General features: G+C 43.1%; 1 protein-coding gene across 1 annotated transcript in view; it reads left to right on the top strand.

Moving 5' to 3' along the window:
* GRIN2B (glutamate ionotropic receptor NMDA type subunit 2B) overlaps nucleotides 1–27050 on the top strand; it is a 663213-nt gene that overhangs the window by 421339 nt on the left and 214824 nt on the right. Inside the window, exon 3 of the mRNA XM_062195504.1 lies at nucleotides 20624–21222. Within this exon, the coding sequence (XP_062051488.1) occupies nucleotides 20624–21222 (599 nt within the window). The remainder of the gene's footprint in view (nucleotides 1–20623; nucleotides 21223–27050) is intronic.

The raw sequence follows: 27050 nt of genomic DNA, 5'->3' as shown, positions 1-27050 counted from the left end.
AAGAATAAATTTACTAATGTATAGAACATTTGGGTGTGAATCTCGCTTCTTCCAACAGAATGCCTGAATCTTCCTTGTCTGACTCACAAGGAATACTTCTGTTGTAGCCCAGAGTCTTCTCTTACTCCTCCCCCAGAAAAAAGGATTTTTGATTGCCTTTGAGCACTTTTGGGGAGATGCAGCTTTCTGTTTCAAGGGGATTCTCTGTGCCCCTCATAGAAGCAGCCAAACCATGTTGAATCCCTTGACATCATGACCCGCCTTGTGTTTATTTAACAGATGTGTAATCTGTATGTAAAATCTGTCTGTGATGGCTCCTTTTGGCCTCTTTTGCACATGTACACGCAATACTGTGCAGGTGTATGCATGAGTACAGTAGCTATTTCAGGCAGTGTAAGAATATAGTTCAGGAAAAATCAAGGAAAATGTAGGCCTCTAACTAGAGAAACTTTTGTTCCTTTAATAGAGTCTCACAGTTTCTATGTGGCTGGATGGGAAGACTAACCAAGTATGTATGTATGAGTCACTGGGTGGACACATGGAAACACTGTTCATTTCTATTGGGTTTTAAAGATTTATTTGAAAGTCAGAACTGGGCGGAGGATCAGTCTTCCATCCACTGGTTCACTCCCCAAATGGCTACAATGGTCAGGTTGGGCCAGGCCAAAACCAGGAGCCACAGCCCACAGCTTCTTCTGAGTCTCCCCTGTGGGTGCAGGGACCAAAGGACTTGGGACATCTTCTGCTTTCCCAGGTGCATTAACAAGGAGCTGGTTTGGAAGTGGAGCAGCCAGAACTTGAACTCCAGCCCACATGGGAGGCTGGTGTTGCAGGTGGCAGCTTTACCTGCTATGCCACAATGCTGGTCTCAACACAAGTCACTTCTGCAGTTCTAACTTTCCCTTCCAACCCATCACACCATTGAATTGGGTCTGTTCAATAATTCCTAGCAAGCTAGAATTTGACTATGAAATTTACTCATGACCACAGTGATACCCCCGGGGCCTCCCAGGGAATGGACCCTAGAGTACTTATTTCATCATTGAGGGTGTGGATAAGAAAGGAAGTTGAAACTTTGCTAAGTGAGAATACATTTGTGATAGAGCATGGAGTAGCTAAATGATGGGGAATAGCACTGGAAAGTGATTTTTTTTTCTGTAAATCTGTAAGAGTATTTAGAAATTAGTCTCTCTACAAAAGAAAAAATCTCTTCTAAGGTTGCTACATGGCATGTGATAGGGTGTCTTAAGTGATTCAGATGTTGAGAAGGTCAATTTTTATTTTTTATCTCTTACATTTAGTTCAGGTATTTCCACTGTGTGGCATGATTTCAGTACTGCTTCTTTGTCAATAGGAATTATTTTGCATCACTTTATGTGTACTTAGAGAATTTTAGATCGTAAAATTTTCATTAGCTGATATTAGATGGATACTTCAATACATGCATTCTGGATAATGAGTCATCAGAGAGAATCATAGAATTGAGTGGTGTTAAAGGCCTATGCTGGGGGAATGGTTGATGGATTAGGGTGAGAAGTGGATCATTTGAATCCTTTCTACTCAGCAAGCCAACTGTGAATGAGCAAAAAGTGTATGGTGTTCTTCAGATAGGATGGAAAACTTAGATTGGGGCAAGCCTAGAGAAAATCTGTGAGCTTCACATTGGAAGAAAAGCATGGTTTTCCTTCAGGTAGTGAAGAGCAATTGTGATTGGTAAAAATAAAGTATGCTGATGGTAATGAGGTATCCAGATGTCACCTGCCAGACCTACCCAATGGAAGCTAGTTCATCTGAGACCAGATGGAATCTGGGAGCAAAAGCTGAAGATGATGACTTTAATCATAGTAGCCTAGTATTGAATAGTTTTTTTAAAAACATCTATTTATTTACTTGAAATGCAGAGTTTTATACAGAGAGAGAGAGAGAGAGAGAGAGAGAGATCTTCCATCCACTGGTTTACTCCCCAAATGGCCACTATGGCCATGGCTGGACCAGGCTGAAGCCAGGAGCCTAGAATTTCATCCACATCTCACACATGGCCAGGACCCAAGCACTTGGACCATCCTCTGCTGCTTTCCCAGCTGTATTAGGAGTGAGCTGGACCAGCAGTGGACTTGGGACTTGAACTAGTACCTATGTGGGATACTGGCATTGTAGTTAGTGGATCCGTCTGCTGTGCATTGGCCCCTCTTCACACATTTGGACAGTAAGAAGCAGGGAAGAGACACTTGGGCTGTAAATCATAGCAGTCATCCAGTTGGCTAAATGACTTAAAGTCATGGGAAGAGTCAGGGGACTCACATCAAATCTGAGAAGGTAGAGTGTTCTGTCATTCTGAGGATGACTTTGGAGCCCATGTGTTGCGGGTTACAGTGAAGATCCAGTCACACCTGGAGATTGTTTGATCAAATATGGCTGATCATTAGATGACAAGGACAATAAAAATGATGATGAACTTAGCAACTTAACCAGTCTGTAAACCTTTGTGAGGTAAAACTCTTCCTTGCTTATGTTCTTGGCAATTGCATGTTGTCAATAGATTCATGCTTACTGAACCAGAGAACTGACTGTGTGCCAGGAACTGTACTAAGCATTTTAGTCTCTCTTAATCCTCTTTACAACTCTATAAATTAAGAATTAGCACTTTTATTTTCTAGATGAAGATGAGGCTTGGATAAGTTAAATGACGTGTCTAAGATCACATGGCTAAGAAATATGTGGATTTGAATCCTTGATTCGGATTCCAAATCTAGTGCGTTTTTTTCATAGCAGTCATATGCTTCTTCATTTTTTGTATTTGCTGCTTTGTTATCCTGGCTTCCTCATAAATCTTTCCTTTAAAACCACACAGGTTTATAAAGAGAGAAATCTAAATTTTAGATTTTTTACTTAGGAGTGAAAGTGATGCTGTGGTGGCTACAGCAAAGAAGACTTCAAAATCAAAAAGGTTCAGGCCCCTGGGGATGAGACATGAGGAGGAAAAGTTTTCAGGGTTCTCCGGAGGCCAAGTGCCCCTTGTTCTTGTCAGACTGAGCCTGTCATAGAATATCTTTAGACCATTATTCTCAGGAATAGATAGCATAGATCTTCCTCTGTGTGGGAAGAGTTTGTGGCTTGCTTGTATTGAGATGCTAATCCCAAGAGCTCAGTTAATGTTTGACTTTTAAATTTCAATGCCAGCAAGTAACTCTGTGGCCTCCTCTTACATGCCAGACTTGAATAAAATCTATTAAATGGTTCAGAAAGGAGTCTTTGTTCCCTTTTAAAAATATATATTCATTTACTTTAGAGGCAGATAAATACAGGAATAGATGAAAGAAGTGGGGAGAGAGAGAAACAAATGAACTCCCATCACTGGTTAATTCTCCAACCCAAATGTCTGCAATGGCAAGGGCTAGTCCCAAGCCAAAGCAAGGATCTGGAACACAGTGAGGCCTTCCATGTGGGTGATGGGGACTTGATTACTTGAGCCATCACCACTACCTTCTAGCATCTGCATTAGCAAGAAGCTGGAGTCAGGAGCCTAAAAACAGGTATGGGACCCAGGAACTCTGATGTGGAATGTAAGCATCTTAACTTCTAGTCTAAAGGATACCCTGAAGCTAGTCTTCTTGACAACGGCTCGACTACCATTTTGTAGAGGGTAAACTTAGTATTTTATCTTGTTATATTCTGATACTCCCCAAATGAGCCAAATTTGGTCAACATCAATGAAAATTACTCTTTTGAAGATATCATGGACAGATAGGTCAATGTAAATTGCCTGATGATTCAGAAGAAGCAGAACTCTAACTTTGATGGTCAGAGCCAGTTCTCCCATCCTGAATTATTAAGAATGTGGGAATGGTGTGATTTCAACAGTGCACAGAATAGCTTTATGTACAACAAGGAACAGGTGGAGTCTGGGGTGAGTTTGGCTCTGTTGAGAGCATATCGATAAGGTGCTTGAGAAATAGGACAACATGTGAGGAATTTCATTTCCTATAGCGTTAACATTTTAGAAACCAGGGACCATATTCAGATGAGCAGAAATTCAAGTAAAACAGCAGGTCAGACAAGCAACTCATTTTCTGAACTGTTGAGCATTTACCCGAGGTTGCATGAACACCTTTCCCAAATACCTAACGGAGATTGGGTGAGTCTCGATGGCTTCAGACGATGTGGAAGCAGCTGTCTCTTCGTGAAGTGTCACGTGAGTCAGCTCATTTCGTTGTTGTGGTACCATTTAAAGTGCCTGATACCATCCGCCTATATTTTTGGTTTGAAAGCACCCTCTGATTAACTCTTGAAATGCCAGTCAAAGGGATGCAGTGTTGTTAGTATCTGTCAGCTTGCTAGATCAAATAGCCTTTATCTCTACATAAACTGTAAATTTCAAGTATGTAATTTGACATTATCTCCAAGTAAATTGTACCTACTTGCTGTGCCCAGTTCTATGTTAGGTGTGAGTTATATGGTGAATAAACACCAGTGACTGAAGAGATAAAAGAACAGACGGAGGAATGCAGCCAGTGTGTACTCTTGCACCTTCAGGGATGTGCCTGGGAGCTCGGGGGTATGTGCTCAGAGCTCTGAGTAAGAATGCAGACAGCTCGCCATCCATCTTTAGAACCGTGTGACAAAAAGCCACACTTGAGTGAATACTGCAACCAGCCAGTGGATGAAAACAGAATGGGGAATAGGAAAAGGGCCTTGGGCAGAGTTGGGAGGGTTCTGATGTGAACGACCTTGTGTTACCAAGAGGACTCCAGCCAGCCAGCCTTTCTGCTCCAGCAGTCTCAGGTGCAGGGGCCACGCCTGACTTAGACAGCAGCACTGCTCTGTTGAATTAGGAGCAAGGTTAAACTCATCTAGGCAGATGTTTGCCCCAGGAAAATGGGAGCTGTAAAATAAATTCTGAAAATGAGGCTGTAAAGCTAGTAAATAGTAACTAGTGATAGACTTTGTAGTTTTAAACCTTTTTAATTAGCAAAAGCTAAGACCAACTGAGTTATTGCACAACAACAACAAAGAAAACTGAAGCAAAATACCAGGCAATTTATTAAGAAGATGTGTGTAGAGAAGGTTAGAAGTGTGTAAAGACAGGCCACTCCAGGGCTGACAAACTACTGGATCTCTCTTGAGGACATCATGGTGTATATATATATATATATATTATTTTTTTTGACAGGCAGCAGAGTGGACAGAGAGAGACAGAGAGAAAGGTCTTCCTTTTGCCGTTGGTTCACCCTCCAATGCCCGCCGCGGTAGCGCGCTGCGGCCGGCGCACCGCGCTGATCCGATGGCAGGAGCCAGGTGCTTCTCCTGGTCTCCCATGCAGGTGCAGGGCCCAAGCACTTGGGCCATCCTCCACTGCACTCCCTGGCCACAGCAGAGAGCTGGCCTGGAAGAGGGGCAACCGGGACAGGATCGGTGCCCCGACCGGGACTAGAACCTGGTGTGCCAGCGCTGCAAGGCAGAGGATTAGCCTAGTGAGCCACGGCGCCAGCCTTCTAACAGTTTCTATGCTGAACAAAGAATAGCTGAGGCTGGAAAAAAGGAAGTTAATCCAAAAGGAATCTTGGGTGTCATGGATGTGATTTGCTTAAAATATTGAAGGAGGAGGCTTGACTGGTTCTGGCTCTAGAAGTCATTCACTGAGCAAAATGGAAATCTTCTTCCAGTGCATATTTAATAAATTAGACCATTTAAGTCTTCAGATGAAGAGTTTTACAGTGAACAAGCGGGGGAATTTTTGCCTTGATGTGAAGGAATGGAGAGGGGGACTTGTGAGTTGTCCTACTTCAAAATGGAGAAGTAGAGAGAATTGAGGAGTGATGGACTTTACTTTCATCCCCCAACAATTCCAATGTTGAGAACTTATTTTAACTAAGTTCTTGTTCTGATGGAATCCCTTCATGGGAGGCCTTTTGGAGATTATTGTCTAGATTTTTTTATCATCTTTGTGCCATTATGGAGCTTGGAAATATGAATAAAAGGAGACTTTTCATTATCATCCCCAATATCTTTACTCGTTGGGTACAGCGTAACTTGCAAAGTGAGCACTGGTTTCAGTTAACTCTGTTGGTAATTTCTTATCTGTGCAATCAACCTAAGCATCCACATACAGACAATTACATTTTACCTGGCCCTACTTACACCTGGAAGCATCAGTGGCTCAGATTGTGTCCTGCTTTTGGAAAAAGGTGTGAAACTATTAATACATAGGGATTCCGGGGCTGACACCGTAGCTCACTTGGCTAATCCTCCACCTGAGGCGCTGGCATCCCATATGGGCACCGAGTTGTAATCCCAGCTGTTCCTCTTCCAGTCCAACTCTCTGCTGTGGCCCGGGAAGGCAGTGGAAGATGGCCCAAGTCATGGGTGCCTACACCCGCGAGGGAGACCAGGAGGAAGCACCTGGCTCCTGGCTTTGGATTGGCACAGCGCACCGGCCATAGCGGCCATTTGGGGGGTGAACCAACAGAAGGAAGACCTTTCTCTCTCTCTTTCACTGTCTAACTCTATCTGTCAAATAAAAAAAAAATTTGCTTTAAAAAAAAAAACACGGGGATTCCATCACTGCTTCATTTAATTTCATGGGGTCAAGAATATAAACTGCTCTGAAAATATATTCTTCACTTTTCAGTGAGAAAAAAACTTTCTCTAATAGACATCAAGTATTTTGAGAACTGATCACATTTAAGCAGTCATCTATATATTTTTAAATGCATGGTGTGCAGGAATTAAGCAATTGAACTGGAGAAGGCAAATTTGGCATTAGGCTACTTCTGTAAGTTGCCTGGATTTAAATTTACAGGCATAGATCATTTATATGCAAAGAGCACTAAAATTAGTGATTGATCTCTTTACCAGTGCGTATAATTGGAAACTATTGGAGGGCCAGAGGGAAAAGGCTAGTGTAAAGAAATCAAATATATTGAAGGAAAAAGAAGATACTAGGAGTTATCATTCCCTTAGCTTTTCTGAAGGAATACTGAAAAGAAATCTTAACAAAATCAATTTGCAATCATTTGAAGAGAAGGTTTTTTAACTGTGTAGCCTGACTTCATAAAGGACAAGTCCTGTCATACTAATCTAATCTTCTGAGATGAAAATGAAAGGCTGGGTAGATCAAGGAAAAAGATTTATATATAATTCATTTAGACTGTAGATAGGATTTGGATATGAGACTCCATGGTGTGTCCATCAGCCCCTACCTTGCTGCCTGATGCTCATTTTCCTCCTGAGGACAAATCTAATGCTCAATTCAAGGCCAGTGTCGCTTATGCTTTAGCCTCAGTCCGGCATCTGAATTGAAATGCACCAGAGAGTTTAATTTGCTCAGTGTGCAAAGGTGGTAGCAGAACTGGCAAGGAAGAGGGATCAGTACAAAGAAGCTACATACTGCTCTCTCTTCCTGTCACTCCTGTCACAGTAATATTCTAAACTTTGTATTATCATTTAAATTAGGAAGGTCATCAGTTTTGTATGTTTTGATTCTTCAAGTAGCTTGCTGTGGAATGGTGACTTATACTTCAATTCAACTTCCCACATTATCCGATAAGCACTTAATAAATATTGGAGAACTTCAAAAATTTGTGAAAAAATGGAATTAAAAAAAGATGTTTATTTTGATCTACAAGAATTTTGAAATCCATGTGTATGAAATCTTTAAAAAGGTCATGGAAAATTTGTACTATGAATGTGCATGGATTTCAACTTTAATTTGCCACAAAATAAATTACCTTTTCATCCCATTTTCTATGATCTTTCTGAAATACTTTTGAGTGTGATTGATGAGCAAACAATAATTTTATAAAGAACCAGTTGTATGCATGTCCAACAGAAGAATACCACAGGGTAATAATCTTTTCCAAGGCCATTACTAGGTAGTGATGCCAGTGGAAGGAGGCATCAGAGGGAAGCTTAAGGAACTCCTGAAAATAATCTGTGTTAGGGCGGGGGTTAAGCCTTTCCTAGACAACTGGGAGCATCCTGTGCTTTAAACAACAGTGTGCACGTGGTTCAGATGGGAGCCACAGAGACAAAGGAAGGGAGCTTGAGAATGTATGGTGGGTTGCATGCAGCTCTGAGACAGATCTACGCAGCCTCTCTCTTGGACGATGACCTTGGGCAAGTCCTCTAGCACTCAGTCTTTCTATTGGTAAATCACAGGGAGTAAAAGGGCTTACTGCATAGGGATATGGGGACTAATTTACATAACAAGTAGCACCAAGCATACTGTGAGCAACTCAGTATTACTATAGTAAGTAAACAGTAAGAAATGAGAAACGAAGGGTGTTTGGGCCCAGAAAGAAGAGGCTGAGAGTGGGTTTAACAGCAATCTTTACATCCAAGGTAAAGACAAATCATTACCATCTTGACATCAGTTTGGTAACATTTTTATGGGCTGCTTATGTGACTTTTACCAAGCACAGCAGGGAATTGGGGTGGTCAGATGAAGGTCATGGTCACTGCACCAGCTTGCTTACGTAACTGAAGGACTTGGACAATAATCTTGTTTCCCTGCACATTCTCCTGGACTGTTTTAACTGTGGTCCTACTCTGAGCTGGACTGAGTCTTCTCGGGCTGAGCTGGTTCACATCTGTTCTTTGATGTCTTGGGCTGGCATTTAACAGTTTCAGCTGTGTTTCAGGCATGCTCAGCACCTTTTGGCAGGACCGAATTAACATCCAAATGTCATTGCTGAGCCACAAGGATGCCCCCATTTTGTTTTGTTAGCACGGTTCAGAATTCACAACCAGCTAATGTGAGCCTGATCGCTTCAGGTGAGTTGCTTTATTGCCAGTTCTGAAGATAATGAGCCTGCATGTAAGACTCATACTTGTCTGGGATGATTCATCCATAGGCAGAGGCCCTGCGGTGGGGGTTCCAGATTAACAGCTAATAAATGCTGGCGTCTGATTCCAGCAAAGCCTCTGCACTCCAGAGTCTGACGAGGATGGGGAACGACGAAGCCCCGAGTTTCTTTCTGTTTGAAATGACAATTGGCATTTCCTTTGGATGATCTCTTTCTCTGCTTGCTTGCTTCCTTCCGTCAAAGGGAAACTATTTGGGTGAAATGCTACCAACCGTGGAAAGGTCAGAGACCACTGGATGTCCTTTAAAAACAAACAAGTTTCAAAGTAAGAGTGAGTAAATGGGCCATTATTTTACTTTTTCTCGCTGGAAAAGACCTTGATGATTTTAGTTTCTTTTCTTGGATGGTTTCTGCTGCTTCTCTTGGCCCAGCCAGTCTCCTCAAGTCAAGCTGAGACGCTGGCAACATTTCAGCTACCCAACGCCCTCAAATGTAACAGAGGAAACGCTGACCAGGCCCAGGGTTTAGGACTCTGTGAACTTAGGACTGCAGAAAATGGAAGGCCAAGAACAGTGAATTCTCAGCGTGGACTATAGTACTAGTTACAGCAGTGACAAGATGAGTTCCAGTGATTTGGACAGGGTCAGTACCAGTAGATCAGAGGAGCCAGGCTGGGCCAGAGAGAGTGATCGTTGACTGTTGAGAGCTAGACCTGCAGTGTTCTGCATCTGCTATGCCAAATATTCCTACAGGACAGGGAAATGGATAGACGGTGTCATGGGACTATGGGCAAAACTGTGGGTGAGAAAAATATTTCAATGTGGTTTTTCCTGTATCAGGTTAGGAGCTGGGCAACCATTCTAGTAGATTGCTTTGTACTCCCAGTTCTAGATATGCCTTTTCCCTCTGGAGATGGAAAGAAAATGAAGGGTAAGTAATTAGGAGCTCTGAACTCTTCAAGATCCACCTTTAATGTGAATAGCCAGCAGTTATAAATGATGCATAGTAAAAGTAAGAGGTAATTCTGGTTAAGAAGAGCAGTTTTCAGTGGAAAGCAGGTAAAGAAAATACAAAACTTAGATGCAGTCAATCAAATACTGGACACTTGTTATTACTCCATGGCAAGACAGGGTAGGCTGACATCTGAACAACAAATCTAGGGAGGGTCAGAAAGCTGGGAAAGTTGGACTTAACCATGACTTTGGGTTGGAATGGAAGCCAGCAAGTTCTGAGTATTCTATTTAAGACCAAATAACCCTCTTGCTGTAGTTCATACTAATGCAAGTGTTTGATACCACAGTGGACAGGCCACACACATGTCTTGGTGCTGGTAATGCAGTAACCATTCTGCTGTGCAGGATGGGAAAGGGTGAGATGGTGTTTGACCTCAGCTGGCAGGCAGAAGGGCTCAGCATCAATAGGCAAGGCATTTTGTCAGAGCCTGTAGAGAATAACTGGGCTCCTCATCTGATAGAGCCTGGAGTAGAAATGGGGCCATGAGGTAGTCCTTTGGATTGGGCACTTGAGAGGCACATGGTGAAGAGCCTTCCTCTGATGGCTGTGTCTGTATCCAGACAGGCTCACAGCTGATACTTCAAATACTGGACTTAAGAGCAGCCTAGTCAGCTTGAAGAGATGGTGTTGGTGAGGATGGCATACAGTCCAGTCCTGGTTTAATGATTAAAAAGCAGTGCTAATAATGGAGTGAAGCTGAGACAGGCAGGTGCTGACAAGTTGTTGAAGATTATTTATGATAATGTGCATATATGAAATTTTTCTTTTTCTTGAACACTTCAGTGTGCATTGCTGCTTTTACATGGATGACCAGATTGCTTTGGGAGATGTGAATAAATTCAAAGCCAGTTTGATTGTGAACATCCTTGTGTTACTATATGTGAGGAAGTAGCAATCAGTTTCCCAGTCTAGAGACCTGGGAGAAGTTCTCACTGGATATTTGGTGAACAAAACATTCTCAGAAAACTTCTCTCTAGAGTTTGCTGTTGGTGACAATGGCTTGTTAATCTGCACCCAGTGCATGTGACTGATCTAGATTCTAAATAAAGGCAGGCTGAGCCTTTTTCAGGGACAGAAGGACGAAGAGCTCTTTGTTTTCCAGGGATCCCGTGAAGAGACAACTGTGTAACAAAATCCTGGACCTAGAACCATTTGGAGCAGCAGATGAGGATTAGCGCTCATAGCATATAATCAAATGTGTGTGTGTCTTTTTTTTTTAAGATTTATCTATTTGAATGACAGGGTTACGAATGGCAGGGAGGAAGGAGGAGTGGAGACAGATCTTCCAACTGCTAGTTTGCTCCCCAAATGGCTACAGCAGCCATCTGAGTATCCCATGTGGGTCTGGAAGCCCAAGTACTTGGGCCATTCTCTACTGCTTTCCCAAGTGCAATACAGGGAGCTGGATTGGAAATAGAATGGCAGCACCCATCTGGGATGCCAGCACTGCATGCCGCAGCTTTGCCCACTGTGCCACAGTAGAGGCCCCTACAATGCGTTCTCTATCCTTCCACTCTTGAGGTCATCTTTCCTCCTATTCACCTTGGTATAGGAATATGGTATTCTGATTAAATGGCTATGAAGATATGGGAATGTGAATTTATTTAAGACAAATGTCAGGGCCGGCGCCGTGGCTCAACAGGCTAATTCTCTGCCTTGTGGCACCGGCACACCGGATTCTAGTCCCTGTCGGGGTGCCGGATTCTGTCCTGGTTGCCCCTCTTCCAGGCCAGCTCTCTGCCATGGCCCAGGAGTGCAGTGGAGGATGGCCCAAGTGCTTGGGCCCTGCACCCCATGGTAGACCAGGAGAAGCACCTGGCTCCTGCCTTCAGATCAGCGTGGTGCGCCAGCTGCAGTACGACGGCCATTGGAGGGTGAACCAACGGCAAAAGGAAGACCTTTCTCTCTCTCTCTCTCTCTCTCTCTCTCTCTCTCTCTCTCACCGTCCACTCTGCCTGTCCAAAAAAAAAAAAAAAAAAGTCAGCATCCTTACCCTGAACAATTCTGCTGTTATTATAACAAGTATCTTCATTGGCTTGTACTTAATCCTGCTATTTAATAATATTTACAATTCTTCCATAGACTCGACTCTGTTGGCTTAAGTTGGATGCAAAGATTTTGATGGCATAGGTGTTTTGGGATTTAGTATTTCATAACTAATAATATGTGATCTGTTTTTTCTTGGTTATTAGATTTCATTTTAATGATGCCTTTCCTTTTATTCTATAAATGCTCCTATCTATGTTGGTACTGAAAACTCTTGATTTACAAATTTGTCTAAATTTAGTCTGATATTGACAATCGTACCTAATTGATTCAGTTAGTTTACTATTTTTTTCTCTATGCATTACATTTTCTTCTATTTTTTCTATTCCTTTACCTTCACTCCTTGAATTTACTTAAAAGTGTATTTATTCAGTCATAGGACTTGACTTTTGCTGAACTTGTCAGCTTGCACTTTTCTAGAAAAGAACCTCTTAATAAAAATACAAGTCAATCCATCTGAGAGTTGTTTTGATTTGCATAATGGAGGAGGCCATAGCAAGGAATCCTAATTTAAAATGAAATGAAATAGCCTTGTTAAGTTTTTGGCAGCCCTGATGCCTTTACAGAGAAACACCAGCACATTCCAGATGGTCTGTTAGTGTTTTCCAGATCCTTTGCCCCTCTATTTTAATTCTGGGATCCATTCGAGTATCCGGGGAGAAGGACCCCACCTTTTTAAATCCTTCCTCTCTCATTCTCATTGCCATTCTTGATACTTGTAAGCTTGCTTCTTGCTTTAGGATTGCCTCTGGGACCTAGACTGTGAGGAACCTTGCAGACATTCTCAACGTGAATGCCTTGAGTTTGTTTCTCAGCTTACATTTAGACTTACATTTAGAGACTGAAGTACATTCAAAGGGGAGACTCAATCAGAGAGGAAAATGGAGCAAAATTCAAGGAGGAAGCAAAATTATCTTCTGAAAGAACAAATAAGGAGAAGAATCCTGGCTTCTGTGAGGGTTGTTTAGTGATCCAGAGCAAATCTTCAATGAGCCCCATGTGCTTGAGTCTCTCTTCATGGGTTTCTGAACACCCAGAGTCGTCTTTGTGTGCTAGGGTTGAAAGAGAAGAATGAGGAGCCAGTGCTATGGTATAGCAGGTAAAGCTGCTCCCTGTAATGCTGACGTCCCCTACAGGTACCTGTGTGTGTCCTGGCTGCTCCACTTCTGGCCCAGCTCCCTGCTAATGACCTGGGGAAAGCAGCAAAAGATGGTCCAAATGCTTGGGTCCCTGCTTCCCATGTGAGAAACCCGGAAGAAGATCCTGGCCATGTGGCCATCTGGGGAATGAACCAGAAGATGGAAGATCGATCAGTCTCTCTCTCTCTCTCTCTCTCTCTCTCTCTCTCAAATACATAACTAAATCCTTAAGACATAGAACAATGAGTCTGGTATTTAATAGGCAGGAAAGATCATGATTCTCTGTCAATCCACTTCCATCATGTGTTTCAGTCACAATCTTTCTGATCAACGTCGAGGCTGAAGAAATTCTCCCTGTTTTGCAAGGCATTGCATGCAAAGCTGTGACACTAGTCAAACCCATTCCAGGTAGCTAACTGCAGCCTTAGTCACCTGAGAAAATGATGTTGCAAATCAGGATTTCTGGTCGTCAGAGGAAGTGATCTTTGGAGTTTGGATGGGTACACAAAAATATGTCCCTTTATTTTGGGAGAAGAATGAGATTTTGTCTTCCATAGTCTACTGAAGGAATGCAAAAGGAATACAATGGCCTTCTCTCAGGGCACCTGCAAAAACCCTGGCTCCTCATCTTTTCTACAGTTGCTTTCCAAATCTGGAGTTTGTGGAGAGCATCCTCAGTGAAAGCCTCACGATTCTAGCTGTCTATCAGATACAGGTTCTTCTGAGGAACTGAATTTAGAAAAACAAAAGGAGGATTTCCTTTATTTACATAATGGATAAAGACTGTGGTGAGGGGAATCAGATTTATTTAATCTGGAATTACACCAATGTCTTAGCAGGATCACAATCCCTGTGATGTTATAAAATGCTAAGATTTGAATCAGTGGAAGACTTGAAGATACCAGAAAGGTAGAATTGCAATTGGATGGCCAACAAAAATAAGCTAGATTTGGAAAATTATCTGTTTGCAGCATCAATTACCCCATTTTAAATTTTTTTAAATTTATTTGTTGGATGGGCAGAGAGAGACAGATGAAGAGGTTGGGGGACAGGGGGAGAAAGGCAGAGAGAGAGTGTGTGCATCTGTGGTTCACTCCAAAAATGCCCATAACAGTTGGGGATGGGCTGGGGCCAGAGCAGGAGTTGAGAACTCAGTCCAGATCTCTCATGCAGGTATCAGGAATTCATTTACTTGAGCCAGCACCACTGCCTCCCAGGGTCTGCACTGATGGGAAAACGGAGCTCTGAGCTGGAACTGAGAATTGAACTCAGGCATTCTGGTGTGGGACATAGGCATCTGAACTGCTAAGCTAAATTCCTACTCATTAAGTTTTTTTATTTTTATATATATATTTTTTTATTTGACAGGTAGAGTTATAGACAGTGAGAAAGAGAGAAAGGTTTTCCTTCCGTTGGTTCACTCCCCAAATGGCCACCATGGCTGGCACCGCGCCATTCCGAAGCCAGGAGCCAGGTGCTTCTTCTTGGTCTCCCATGTGGGTACAGGGGCCCAAGCACTTGGACCATCCTCCACTGCTCTCCCGGGCCACAGCAGAGAGCTGGACTGGAAGAGGAGCAACTAGGACTAGAACCTGGTGCCCACATGGGATACCGGCACCACAGGCAGAGGATTAACCAAGTGAGCCACAGCGCTGGCCCCACTCATTAAGTTTTAAAAGGGCATCCTACTACTTTGTTGAGCATAGGCTAGAGGGGATTGGAGTAGAGGCAGGGAAACCATTGGGAGGCTCTTTGTAGTGACTGGGGAAAGGAGGTCAAGTGCTGTTAGCAGGGAAGGATGACTGAAACTTGATGTTGGAATTGGCAATATCAAGGTCACCACTGGATTGGACCAGAGAAATTTCATGGAGAGGTGGGTTCAGCATCTGATTAGAATTGCTTTAAGAGAGAATGGGAGAAGAAGGTTTGGAGGTAATGAATATAGGGGATGCTTTTAGGGAGTTTGCTGCAAAAGAAATAAAGAGGTACCAATAGCATTTTCTGCTACCCTGATTGCTAGAAGGGTATCAGGGATTGTCTGACAATAACAAAATTTTGAGGGGCAGAGAGAGAGAGAGAATGCTCCTCCATCTGTTGTTCCTTTCCATAAATGCCCACAATAGTGACCCAAGCTCTCGAGCTATCACTGCTGCTTGCCAGGATGCACATTAGCCCAGGCAGTCCAATCTGGGATGCAGTTATCTCAAGGGCATCTTAACTGCTAGGTCACCACCCCCAGCCCCATTGTAAAAAAGTACAGTTTATGTGTAACAGCTCAGGCGTACCTTGTTTCCGAGAGGTGGATAAACACCATCAGCCTAGAGATTCAGAACTGAATGAGACCATCAAGGTCATTTCAGCCAATTTTCCAACCAATAAAAGAAATATCTTTGTAATATTAATGCAACAAGCATTAAAACCACTTTTCATATGCCCCCTAGGGATTTGGAAATGAATAAAGCATAGTTCTTGCTCTTGAGAAACACACATTTTTTAATGGCAAGAGGCAATCGTGTATGTTTTACTATGTGACAAAAATTATGATAGAGACATGCACACAATGTAGGAAAAGTCCGGGGGAAATAGAATTAGCTTGACCACGGGAAGTGAGAAAAGGTGTCGTACAGCAAAGAGCCGACATTTGAACTAGTTCCTAATGGTGTGCATGAAGTTTTCCAGAGTTATTGAGGAGAAATCCTTTGTCAGCTAATAATCCAGCTCCATTTGAATGATGATAATGACAGAGTTCACTACCTTCTGAGGCCCATTCAATTTATTAAAAAAAAAAAAAAAAGCTCTCTAATTGTTGCAGGTGTATTTCTTTTATTGAGTCAAACAATGCCTTTTAATGTTTCTACTCACCGGTTCCAGCTTTTCTCTGGAGGTGTCAGGCAGGTTTATCTTTCTGCCATCAAAATCATTTCAGATTTTGAAGATAGATAGATATTATGTTCTTTAGGGAGAGTATCCTGGAGATTAACACTGTGAAAGGGAAGGGGAGATTGGGGAGGGACAATCAGAAGGAGAAGTCCAAGTGGAATGCACTTTTAATCGAAGCTCCAACCAGTTTTCTGGGGATTTCTGAAGACAGACCAACACTTTGGAGTTGCCTACAGTTAGGGCAAGAAGACTAAATTATTATACTTCCTTGACAAAGAAAAGTTGGTTAATGTTAAACATGAAGGGGACATGACCTTAGACGAGTGGCATTCTTTAGCTGATGTAGTCCCTAAAGTAGGAGAGCTGAAAACCTACTGGCAGAGGCACTGTTGACAAATGGAGCAACTAGTCCTCTCTTTCTAAGGTGAGTTAGTAAGAGATGTGAATGATATGGAAGTAAATCATGTTGTAATATTAATTATTACTCAGGCAGATTATGAGATGAAAAAGTGCTTCTTCATGTGTCTTTTTTTGAAAAAGAAAATGTTGATTTATTTAGAAAGCACTACAGAGAGAAGGAGAGACAGAGATCTTCCATCTCCTAGTTTACTCCCAGATGGCTCCAGCAGCCAGTGCTGGGCCAGGATGAAGCCAGAAGCTTGATTTAGGTCTCCCACATGGGTGGCATGGGCCTACACACTTGGACTATCTTCTGTTGCTTTTCCCAGGCCATTGGCAGGGAGTGAGATCAGGAGTGGGGCAGCTGGGACTGAACTGTTGCCTGTATGGGATGCTGGCATTGCAGGCAGTGGCTTTACATCACAATGTTGGCCCTGTGTTGTCTTCTTGGCAAATACAACACCAACACTAAAGTGATGGAGGTCCAACAGAAGGGTTGTAGACTAGTGGAGTCTAATCTGCCTTCCCTGTGCTAATTGCTCATCTCTCTGGGAAGGTGGCCTATGATACAGGAATGCTTTAAAGATGCTCTCATGGCGTAGCTGAAGAAGACATTCCTGCCACCAATTTGAGAATCTTCACAGGAGGAAGCGTTTGCTCTAAGGACCCATACATGTCAACATTTTGCAATGACATTAGGAGATAAAAGTCTGAGAAGGTGTAGCACAGGGAGCTGCAAACTGAATTACATCTCCGACCTTCATCCTAGATCACTTGAGATCACAATGCATGCTGGGTGCCTGCAAAGATGGATGCATGGCCACCAGTCCTTTCCACTCCATGCACACGTGAAGATTGCTCTTTGATTTGTGGCTCTAGCCATAATTTGCAAAGCCTGTCACTGTTTGCAACTTATAGTTAGCCCAGAGCTTTGTTGAAAAAGAGCTGTTCCATTCCCAATTGCTGTACACCAGATTGATGTGTCAACTAAATTAATAACACTGGACTACTCATTATACCAGGAAACATTTGCCCAAGCTATAAGTCTGTCTTTTGATTTCTGTTTGGCTTTGTTCACTTCCCTTTGGTGCCAGATAAAATGGTCATATAAGGCATCCTGATTTAAATGAAGGCTTGGTGAGATAAAATGTTTTAGATGAGTAAGGATGGGAGCAGAACAATCTAAAAGGGATGAAGTTGTGTAGGACAACAGAAGAAGAGGATAAGCTCAGGATGTGATGGGGAAATGATGGCACTGGGTTGGTTTTTCTTTTCTTACTCTTCACCATACATTGGTCTTCTGACATGGTCACTGGCAGTGCGTGTTTATTTATTTGAAAGTCAGAGTTACACAGAGATAAGAGAGGGAGAGAGGGAGAGAAGAAGTTGGGGGAGGGAGGTCTTCCATCTGATGGTTCACTCCTCAGTTGGTTGCAACAGCCAAAGTTGTGCCAATCCGAAGCCAGGAGCTTCTTCTGGGTCTCCTACTTGGACGCAGGGGCCCAAGGACTTGGACCATCTTCTACTGCTTTCCCAGAACATAGCAGAGAGCTGGATTGAAAGTGAAACAGCCGGGACTCGAACAGGCGCCCACCTGGGATGCTGGCGCTTCAGGCTAGGGCATTAACCCGCTGCACCACAGCGCCAGCTGATAGTATGTTTACAAGCTCATTTATACTTGTGAGAGAGTATCAGGGGACAACTAATTGAGGGGAGGGTCAGGTTGGTATTTCATGATTGATTTTCTTTTAAATTCAGTCTCATTTGTGTGAGCTCATTCACTGTGAGCTTCCACAGTTTCCTCTCAAGGTTGTCTCTTGCCATGCATTTGAGATACCCTGTCTATGACACGTGTGTGTACTCAAGAACTTCCTTATGATAAGATCTCTTCATTTATCACAGACCAGCTAGGCCTGCTTCATATGCAACTGGGATCCCTTTCATCCCAAGCCTGTACGTCTTAAGGTATATTTGAAAGCTTTTGTCACTTTGCTAAAACCAGTGGGCTGGTGGAAATTCGTGTGATAGTAATATCTCTCATCTGAGAATCCCAAAAACTCCCTTTAGCTAGAGGTTTGACAAGAAAAAACAAATGGGTATTTCTTTAAAGTGACAGCTATTCTAGGTGAACTCTGTCCTGGCCTCCCTTCCCTGCTGTAATGGTTTCCAGTAGGCCTGACCAGTCTTGAAATAACTAAACTTTATTGTCCTGGATTCCCACTTGTCTTAATGCTTTTGGGCTACTATAACAAAATACCACAAACAGGGTTGTTTATCAGCAACTGACATTTTTTTTTTTCTGTTTTGGATGCTAGAAATCTAAGATCAAAGTGCCAGCAGATGCTATGTGTAGCGAAGCCCCACTCCCTAGTTCCAAGATGACATCTCCCTGTGTCCTCACAAGGTGGAAGGGGCAGAGCAATTCTCAGGAACCTCTTTTGTAATGGCCCTGCCTTGTGACCCAGTCACCTCCCTAAAAGCTCCATCTCCAATACCATCACTCTGAGGGTTGGGATTCCAACATCTCAATTTGCAGGGAGATATAGTCATTCAGATCTTAACACCACTGCATCTTAGAACCCAAGGACAAGACCAGCTGTGCAGTACTCATACCACAGGGAAGTTCAGGAACTGACCAGGGTATAGAGTGAGCACAGGTGTTGTAATTATTCAATTCTGAATTAATTTCCTTTCCCCTTCATACCCATTCTTGGTGCCCAATTTTTCCTACTTTTCTGAATTTCAGGGTCCTAAAAGTCCCCTTTGCAACTCTATCTTTAATCCCAGAGGAGGAACCCAGGATGAGCAATGCCATTTGGCCCTTAGCTGGAGGACTCACCCCCATGCAACCAAGCATTTCGTGCTTCATTCTCGACACCCTGTGGAAAATGGAGACGCTCAAGCCATAATTCGCTAATATAGCACTGGAAGAGCCAAGGCGTTGGCAGCGCTCACTGCCGAATCAGGGTCTTTGGATACCAACTGGATATTTCCCAACCTGTATTTTTTTTTTTCCAATAGAAGGTGCCCAAGAAATACTCAGCAATTTCTCAATTGTACAACAATATGTTCCCGAACTAAGCAATCACTATATAATTTTGTATAAAGGCTCAGTTTCTTGGTCTCCTGTAACTGTACTTTGGAGCTCTAGTTGGGGAATACAAAAGAATTGCGCCTTGGCAATAGACATAATTTTGTGAGCTGGGGTTGTTAAAAAAAAAAATGGAGATGAACTATAGGTAGAAGGTAGATGCTTGGACTAAGAAAAGAAATACCAAGTGGAAGTTAGGAAAATGGACTGAGAGAGAAACAAGGCCAGGAGGGTATCTATTCTGTGATTTCAGATTCTTTGAGCCGTTAGGTAGGGAAGCATACAGGGTTTAGCATCAGGATAGCACATGAAATACAGTTTTTAACGTGAATTCTCTTTCAAAAGGCAGGAGAGCAGAAGACACTCAGAGTTGACAGAAAGGTGTGTGTTAAACACTCAGGTCATACCAAACCCTGTGGTGTTATAAATGTAAGGGAAAGAACAAACCTCTATATGTTGCTCTAAATTAAAGTTTAATCACATATGGATTTAGATAACAGTAATTTTAACTTGTAGTTTTGATGGGCAGTTTGAATCTTACTCTAACTTGCATATCTTATGAGAGCAGAACTGAGAGGACACTAAATGTGCTGTTAAATTAACAGGTATATGCTTATAGAAGACTTGTACTACTTGTACATGCTTCTCCCAGTGAACCATACTTGAGTATCGTCCTCCTTTTGAGCCAGTGAGCTACCTCCACAGATAGGTTTAAGTGTAGGCTGCTGGCATTTTGGATTATTCATTCTGTGGCTGAGTGAAACACATCCAGAATCAAGATATTCAAAAGCCTTGAAAAATGGAAAGTGCGTGTATATGTGTGTGTGTGTGTCTGCATGAATGTGTATGAATTTGTATAACTCATTTGACAGCAAAACCTGACCTGAACTGATATGAGCCCCCTTAGAGTCTTTTATTCCACTTTATGTGACTCTTCACGTGTTTTTCTTTAAAGATATTAACGTACTTGATTTTGGGGAGCTGCCCTGAGCTCTGGCAGTAGCCACAGAATTTCAGACAAGAATATAGACCTATGTTTATTTCCTTGAAAGTCTAGAGATAGTTGACAAAAAAGAAAGTATTATAAAATATTACAATTCAAATAGTTAAGGCATTTCATGAAAAAAAATTACAGGCATTATATTAAAAATATCAAATGGTGGCAGATGGTTGTATTTGATTAGCTGGAAGATCTCTATCGCTATCTTCAACTTGATTTTTTTTCTCTTTTTGTGCCTTTGCTATTCTAGGATGAATCCTCCATGTTCTTCCAGTTTGGCCCGTCCATTGAACAGCAGGCTTCTGTGATGCTCAACATCATGGAAGAATATGACTGGTACATCTTTTCTATCGTCACCACCTATTTCCCTGGCTACCAGGACTTTGTAAACAAGATCCGCAGCACCATCGAGAACAGCTTCGTGGGCTGGGAGTTGGAGGAAGTCCTCCTACTGGATATGTCCCTGGATGATGGAGATTCTAAGATCCAGAATCAACTCAAGAAACTCCAAAGTCCCATCATTCTTCTTTATTGTACCAAGGAAGAAGCCACCTACATTTTTGAAGTGGCGAACTCAGTAGGGCTGACGGGCTATGGCTACACATGGATTGTGCCTAGTCTGGTGGCAGGAGATACAGATACTGTGCCCTCAGAGTTCCCCACTGGGCTCATTTCTGTATCATATGACGAGTGGGACTATGGTCTGCCTGCCAGAGTGAGAGATGGGATTGCCATCATCACCACTGCTGCTTCTGACATGTTGTCTGAACACAGCTTCATCCCCGAGCCCAAAAGCAGTTGTTATAACACCCACGAGAAGAGAATCTACCAGTCCAATATGCTAAACAGGTGAGTTTGGTGCGAGGGCCTGGTGATGGTAGAGTTTGGAGGAGAACTTCAAAGACTGTACTTCAGAAGTTATGGGAAGAGCAGTTCAGGAGGGCAGCAGGTGGGAGCTTAGCCCCTGTGGTGGCAGTTGATCATGATGATGAGAGTGTTTCAGATCTAAACTTTGCTAAACTGCATCTGTATCCTCTGTGATACAAAACAGCTCCCACTTACTAAGCGCTTATTGTGTGCTGAGTGCTACCCTAGGCGTTTTGCATATTTGACCTCATTTAATCCTCCAAACAATTGGGCAAGTTTTAAAAATTGTCCTTGGTTTACAATACCAGAGAAAAGGCTTGTAGGTATAAATTGTCCAAAGTCATGCTGCAATGAGTGGGTTGGTCTGGTTGATCTTCTCTGATCCCTGATTACTTGAACCATTGGGAAAGATGCAATAGTAGACTTAGAAATAAGGAAGTTACAAGTCTACTTAGCTTTGGCACGTTGCTGTCCCATGAGGGAATGGAGAGTAATATCCACGGATCTGTGGGCACATGTCGAGAGCTCTTCCCTTAAAGGAATAGGTTTGGTTTTCTCTTTAGCTTCTCTGCTCCCTGCCTCTTAGAGTGAAACTTCTGCTGTAGCAGCAGATTTTTTGGTTGCTCTTAGTCGTCTGGTTTTTTAGCAAGACCAAAGTATGGGCAGAAGTTTGTTCTCTGCCCCTCAGCTGTGGTACCCCAGCCATGACTGTAGTGCCTACTCCTAAGGGTAATAAATGACTGTGTAGGGTAGGATATTCTGTGCTATGTATTTGTGATTTGTGTTGATAAAAAAAAAAAACTCCAATAGATGTACCTTGTTATAATTTGATCAAAATAGAGGAACACCAAGAAGAAAATAAAAATGGCCTTAAACCCAATTAACCAGAGATAACCATTGTTGAAATAATTAGTGAATATCCTTCTATATACCTCCTCATGCATATGTACCTATATGGGGATAATTCCATAATATTACATGAGAGGAAGTATAATTAACTATGCCTGCTTTTCAAACACCTAGCTTTCTTTCACTCAATACTGCGTTTTGGGCATATATTTTAAGTTTATTTTAAATTATATCAGATATACAAAAAGGCATTCAGAAAAGCTTAAGGCACACTCAACTACCCATTCATTGAGCTTAAGGAATAAAATATTATAAAGTGTTCTGGGAATAAAATGCTTTCAAGAACAGGTGTTTAGGCTAACAGTCAAGGTACCCACATTCCGCATTAGAACACCTGGGTTTGATTGCTGGGTCTAGCTCCTCACTGCAGCTTCCTGCCCATGTCAACCTTGGGAGGCAGTGGTGATGGCTCAAGTAGTTGGGTCCCTGCCACTCGTGTGGGACATCTGGACTGAGTTCCTTCTGAGCTCCCAACTTCAGCCCAGCCCTGGCTGTTGTGGGAATTTGAGGAGTGAACCAATGGATGAGAGATATCTGTCTTTCTGTCCTCTCTCTGCCTCTCAAACATAAGTAAGTATCCATTTAGTGCAGGCTGGATGGGTACCTGCTTACATTTGTTTAACTTCTTGAATGGAGTTGGACACTGGTCTCTAGGATAAGCTCCTGATTCAGGATTAAAATTGAAAGCAGTTTTGAAGTAACTGTACCTGCTATCCAGTGCTACTATTTGCCCACCTTTTGCTTTCTGCTCCTTTCGCCACATCTAGATGCTGTCTTGTATTTGTACTTAGTTTCCATTCAGCCTCCTTGGTAGTCACCTTTCAGAGTTCCAGCACACTCCTCCTCCCCCCTCCTCTTTGAAATGTAGAGTAACATGGAGAGAGAGAGGTCTTCAACCCACTGGCCCGGCCTGAAGCCAAGAGCCAGAGGCCTCATCTGGGTCTTCCACCTGGATGCAGGGGTCCAAGAACTTGAACCATCTTCTACTGCTTTCACAGGGAGCTGGATCGGAAGTGAATCAGCCAAAACTCAAACAGGTGCCCATATGGGATGCCAGCATTGCAGGCGGCATCTTAACCTGCTATGCCACAGCACCAGCCCCACTCCCCTTTCTTGACACATCCTTTCAATACAGATGCTTCTCTGGGCTCTGCCAAGGTCTTGTCTTTTCTCATCCATTGTCAAAGTACACAATGGGTATGTGTACATTCTACAAAGTGACATCTGTAACCAGAACCTCATTCCTGAACTCTTGGTCTTTCCCTTTAAATGTGGACCAGATGTGTTCCCCTGGATGCCCTAGGGCCTTAGAACTCATCATACCCAAAGCTGAACTCCTTATCTCATCTCCCACTACCCTCCCACCCTCTCCTAGCCAAATTTGTACCGCCTGTAAAGAATGCATCCTGTTACCAAGTTGCCTAAAATAACAATTTCCAAGATGTTCTTGATTGCATATGCCTGAGACGTCATAGCCAACCATGCCATTTTCTGTGGACTTCTGTCCTCCAGTGCCTCTGGGATGCTTTTGCTCATTTGCATCTCCCCAGCCCTATCCCAATCCACCTTTTTTACTTGCGTTGCTGCGGGGGCTCTTAAATTATCACGGTTCTGTTTCTTTTCAATCTATACTGCAGCCAGAGTGATCTAAAATGAAAATGTGATTGCAAAACTCTTATGCTTAATACCGTTCAGTAGCTTTTTATTGCTTCTATAATAAAGTCCAGTCTCGTTAATATGGTTTATAAAGTCTCTCACAGCATGGGCTCTGCTGGTCTTTTTGCAATGGGTTTGTGCCATTTTCTACCTTGAACACTACCTTCCTGCAACACTAGACTTATTTTAGTTCTTCAAAGATTTGCTGTATCCCCAGTCACTCTCAGCTCTTTGCTCCCTCTGCCTTGGACATACTCCCCAGTGCATCCCTTCCCATCAAATGCACCTGTGTTCATGCTCCTGCATACGCCTCATTGCATTTGTTTCTCAGGCTTCAATCTTGGGCATCACTGCGGCTGGAATGTATGTCCCAAGCCTTGGACTTCCATCACCTTGTTATAGGCCGTCACTGCATCTTGTACTTTTCCAATAAAGCCACTCTTCAGGAGCCAGGAATTACATGCTCTGTGAACCTTCCCTGCAGGTTCTGTGAGTGCAGAGACCTTCCTGTTGCAGATGTGAGTTTTCTTCTTCTGCTCCTTTATAAGACAACACAGATTCACTTGGAAAATTTACTCTTGATTGCATTCTGTAGATTATGGTTTTCTCCTGCAGAGTGTAGTGTTAAATTCAAATATGAGAGGCCAGCATTGTGGCACAAGGGGTTAAGTCAGTGCTTGTGATGCTGACATCCCTTATTGGAGAGCTGGTTGGAGTCCTGGCTGCTCTGCTTCTGCTACATCTTCCTGCCAGTGCACCTGGGAAAATAGTGGAAGGTGACCCAAGTGCTTGGGTCCCTGCCACCCACATGGGAGACCTGGATGGAGTTCTAGGCTCCTTGCTTTGGTCTGGTTCAGCCCTGGCCATTGTGGCCACTTGTGGAGTGAACCAGTAGATGTAATATCTCTTTTCCTTTCCCTCCCTCTCTCTCTGTCCCTCTTCCTTTCAAATAAATCTTTACAAAAGCGTCAAATCCAATTCATATTATTTCCCCAAATATTTGGTAATTAAAACCAAAGCTAACCATGAAAGAATATTGAGACTACAATATCTGCTAAACAACACAAATAAATCAATTGAATTATTGTTACCTTGGAGTCCATAAATATGGCCCAGAAATGCTTGCTTTTATCTTAAGCCTTCCTTTGGGTAAATAGCAATCAGCAGATATTATCATCTCCTGCTTACTTGGCTTATTTTATGGTACAATGTAAATGTTGTCCCTGAAACCTGGTCTCTGGCCACCTGTCTCCAACCACAATTGGTTTGAACTGTTGTTAGCATCTCTGTGAGGCCCCAGAGTTCTTCAAATGGCCCTGCAGGAGGCTGCTGTCTTCCATCCTCTGTTCCTTAGAGGTTATTGTCCAGATGGCCATGGATGCCCACCTACATTGTCTCAAGGACAGTCGTCCTCAAAGCAACCAGGATTGTACCATACAGGTTGTAGGTCAATTCCTCAGGACCCAGGATGGAGGGCAGAGAGAGAGAGATGGTGATGAAGAGGGGAGCAGGTGCAGATAGAAGCAGAGAGACAGAGATCCTTTGCTGGATTTCCATGTTCTGTCTGAGAAGTGTTGCCAGACTGCTGCCTGCTTCTCTACCAAGAAGTTTCCTCTCTGAGCTTTCTCTCCCACCCCAGTTCCCTGACCTTTCCTGGGGACCGAATCACCTGCCTGCTGCACATCTTCTCTGGGATATCTCCACTGTCCATATAATCACATCACTCACTTCTGTGTGATGTCTTCTCCCTCCTCTATTCCCAAAGTATTTTACAGTCCTTGATAAACATCCTTAGTCCTCTTGGGAATATTAAGGTGCTTTTCTACAAGGTTCCATAAAGTATTGGAGTCAACTAAGGAGCATTGTCAAGAGTTATCCCGCAGGAGTCTGAGGTGTTATCTGTCACCAGGTACTGCCCTCTGCAAACCATCCACAGGATTCCATGAGGCACAGTCAGCTCCAGCTGCTTTGACCTATCCTAGGCTGCAATCAGACTCTCCCCCCACTTCTAGCTCTGGTCTCACTAGGGTCACTCTTTTAAATAACAAACCAAGCAGCCACACCATTTAGCCACAGCAGGAAATCTTTGGAAATAAAATTGCTGCAAATGGCTGGCTGTTCTATGGAGATGTCTTTTCTTTGCCTGCTGCTCCTCTTTCAGCAAAGGCAGCTAGAAGAGGACTTTCTATTTCTAGGAGTGATCTGGCCCCAGTAGGATGCTGGGGTTTCCAGGGAGGAGAGTGGCTTCTCCTCTGACCCTCGGAACAGGTGTTCACAGACCACTCTGCAGTTCTCCTTCCATGTGGGGACAGGTCACAAACCTGGATTTTGGGAACAGGGATAAGAGATTCTAGGATATCCTTGAATCTCAAAGAGAGACACACATTATGAGTGATTCTTTTGTTATCAAAGGAATGATACTTTTGATGACCTATGTGCGTTTTCAGAGACAGTCCTTAAAATGCAGTATTTATATTCACCTATGATGTTGATGTTATTTATCAAATGTTAAATTCCTTACTGGTAACTTCTTTTTTTTTTTTTTTTTGAGATTCATTCATTTATTTGAAAGGCAGAGTTACAAAGAGAGGGAGAGATAAGGAGAGAGAGAAAGAGAGAGATCAATCTTTCATCCACTAGTTCACTTCTCAAATGGCTGCAACAGACAAGGCTCTGCCAGGCCAAAGCCAGGAGCCAGGAGTTTCATCCAGGTCTCCCATGTGGGTGCAGGAGCCCAAGCACTTAGGCCCTCTTCTGCTGCTTTCCCAAGCAAATTAGCAGGAATGCTGGGCCAGAAGTGGAGTAGCTGGGACTTGAACTAGTGCCCGTATGGGATGCCTGAGCTGCAGACTGTGGCCTAACTCACTGTACCACAGTGCTGGCCCCGTTAGTAACTTCTTAACTCCTTGAAGTTTGGCCAGCTGTAAACCTGGTGATCATATCTAGGTAGCCTCTGGGTTGGCTGGAGAAGGCATGCTCACAGAGTTTCAAGGAAAATATAAAACTCAGTTAAATTTGAATTTCAGATAAACAGTGAATATGTTTAAAAAGTCTAAGTCCAAGAGCTGGCACTGTGGCATAGTGGATCAAAACCCTGGACTCCAGTGCTGGCATACCATAAGAGTGCTGGATCAAGTCCCAGCTGCTCCACTTCCAATCCAGCTCCCTGCTAATGGGCCTGGGAAAGCAGTGGAGGATGGCTCAAGTACTTGGGCCCCTGCACTGATGTGGGAGACCTGGCAGAA

The sequence above is a fragment of the Lepus europaeus genome, chromosome 6 (assembly GCF_033115175.1).
Source record: "Lepus europaeus isolate LE1 chromosome 6, mLepTim1.pri, whole genome shotgun sequence".
NCBI classification, from domain to species: Eukaryota; Metazoa; Chordata; class Mammalia; order Lagomorpha; family Leporidae; genus Lepus; species Lepus europaeus.
This window is presented reverse-complemented; position numbering and strand designations above follow the sequence as displayed.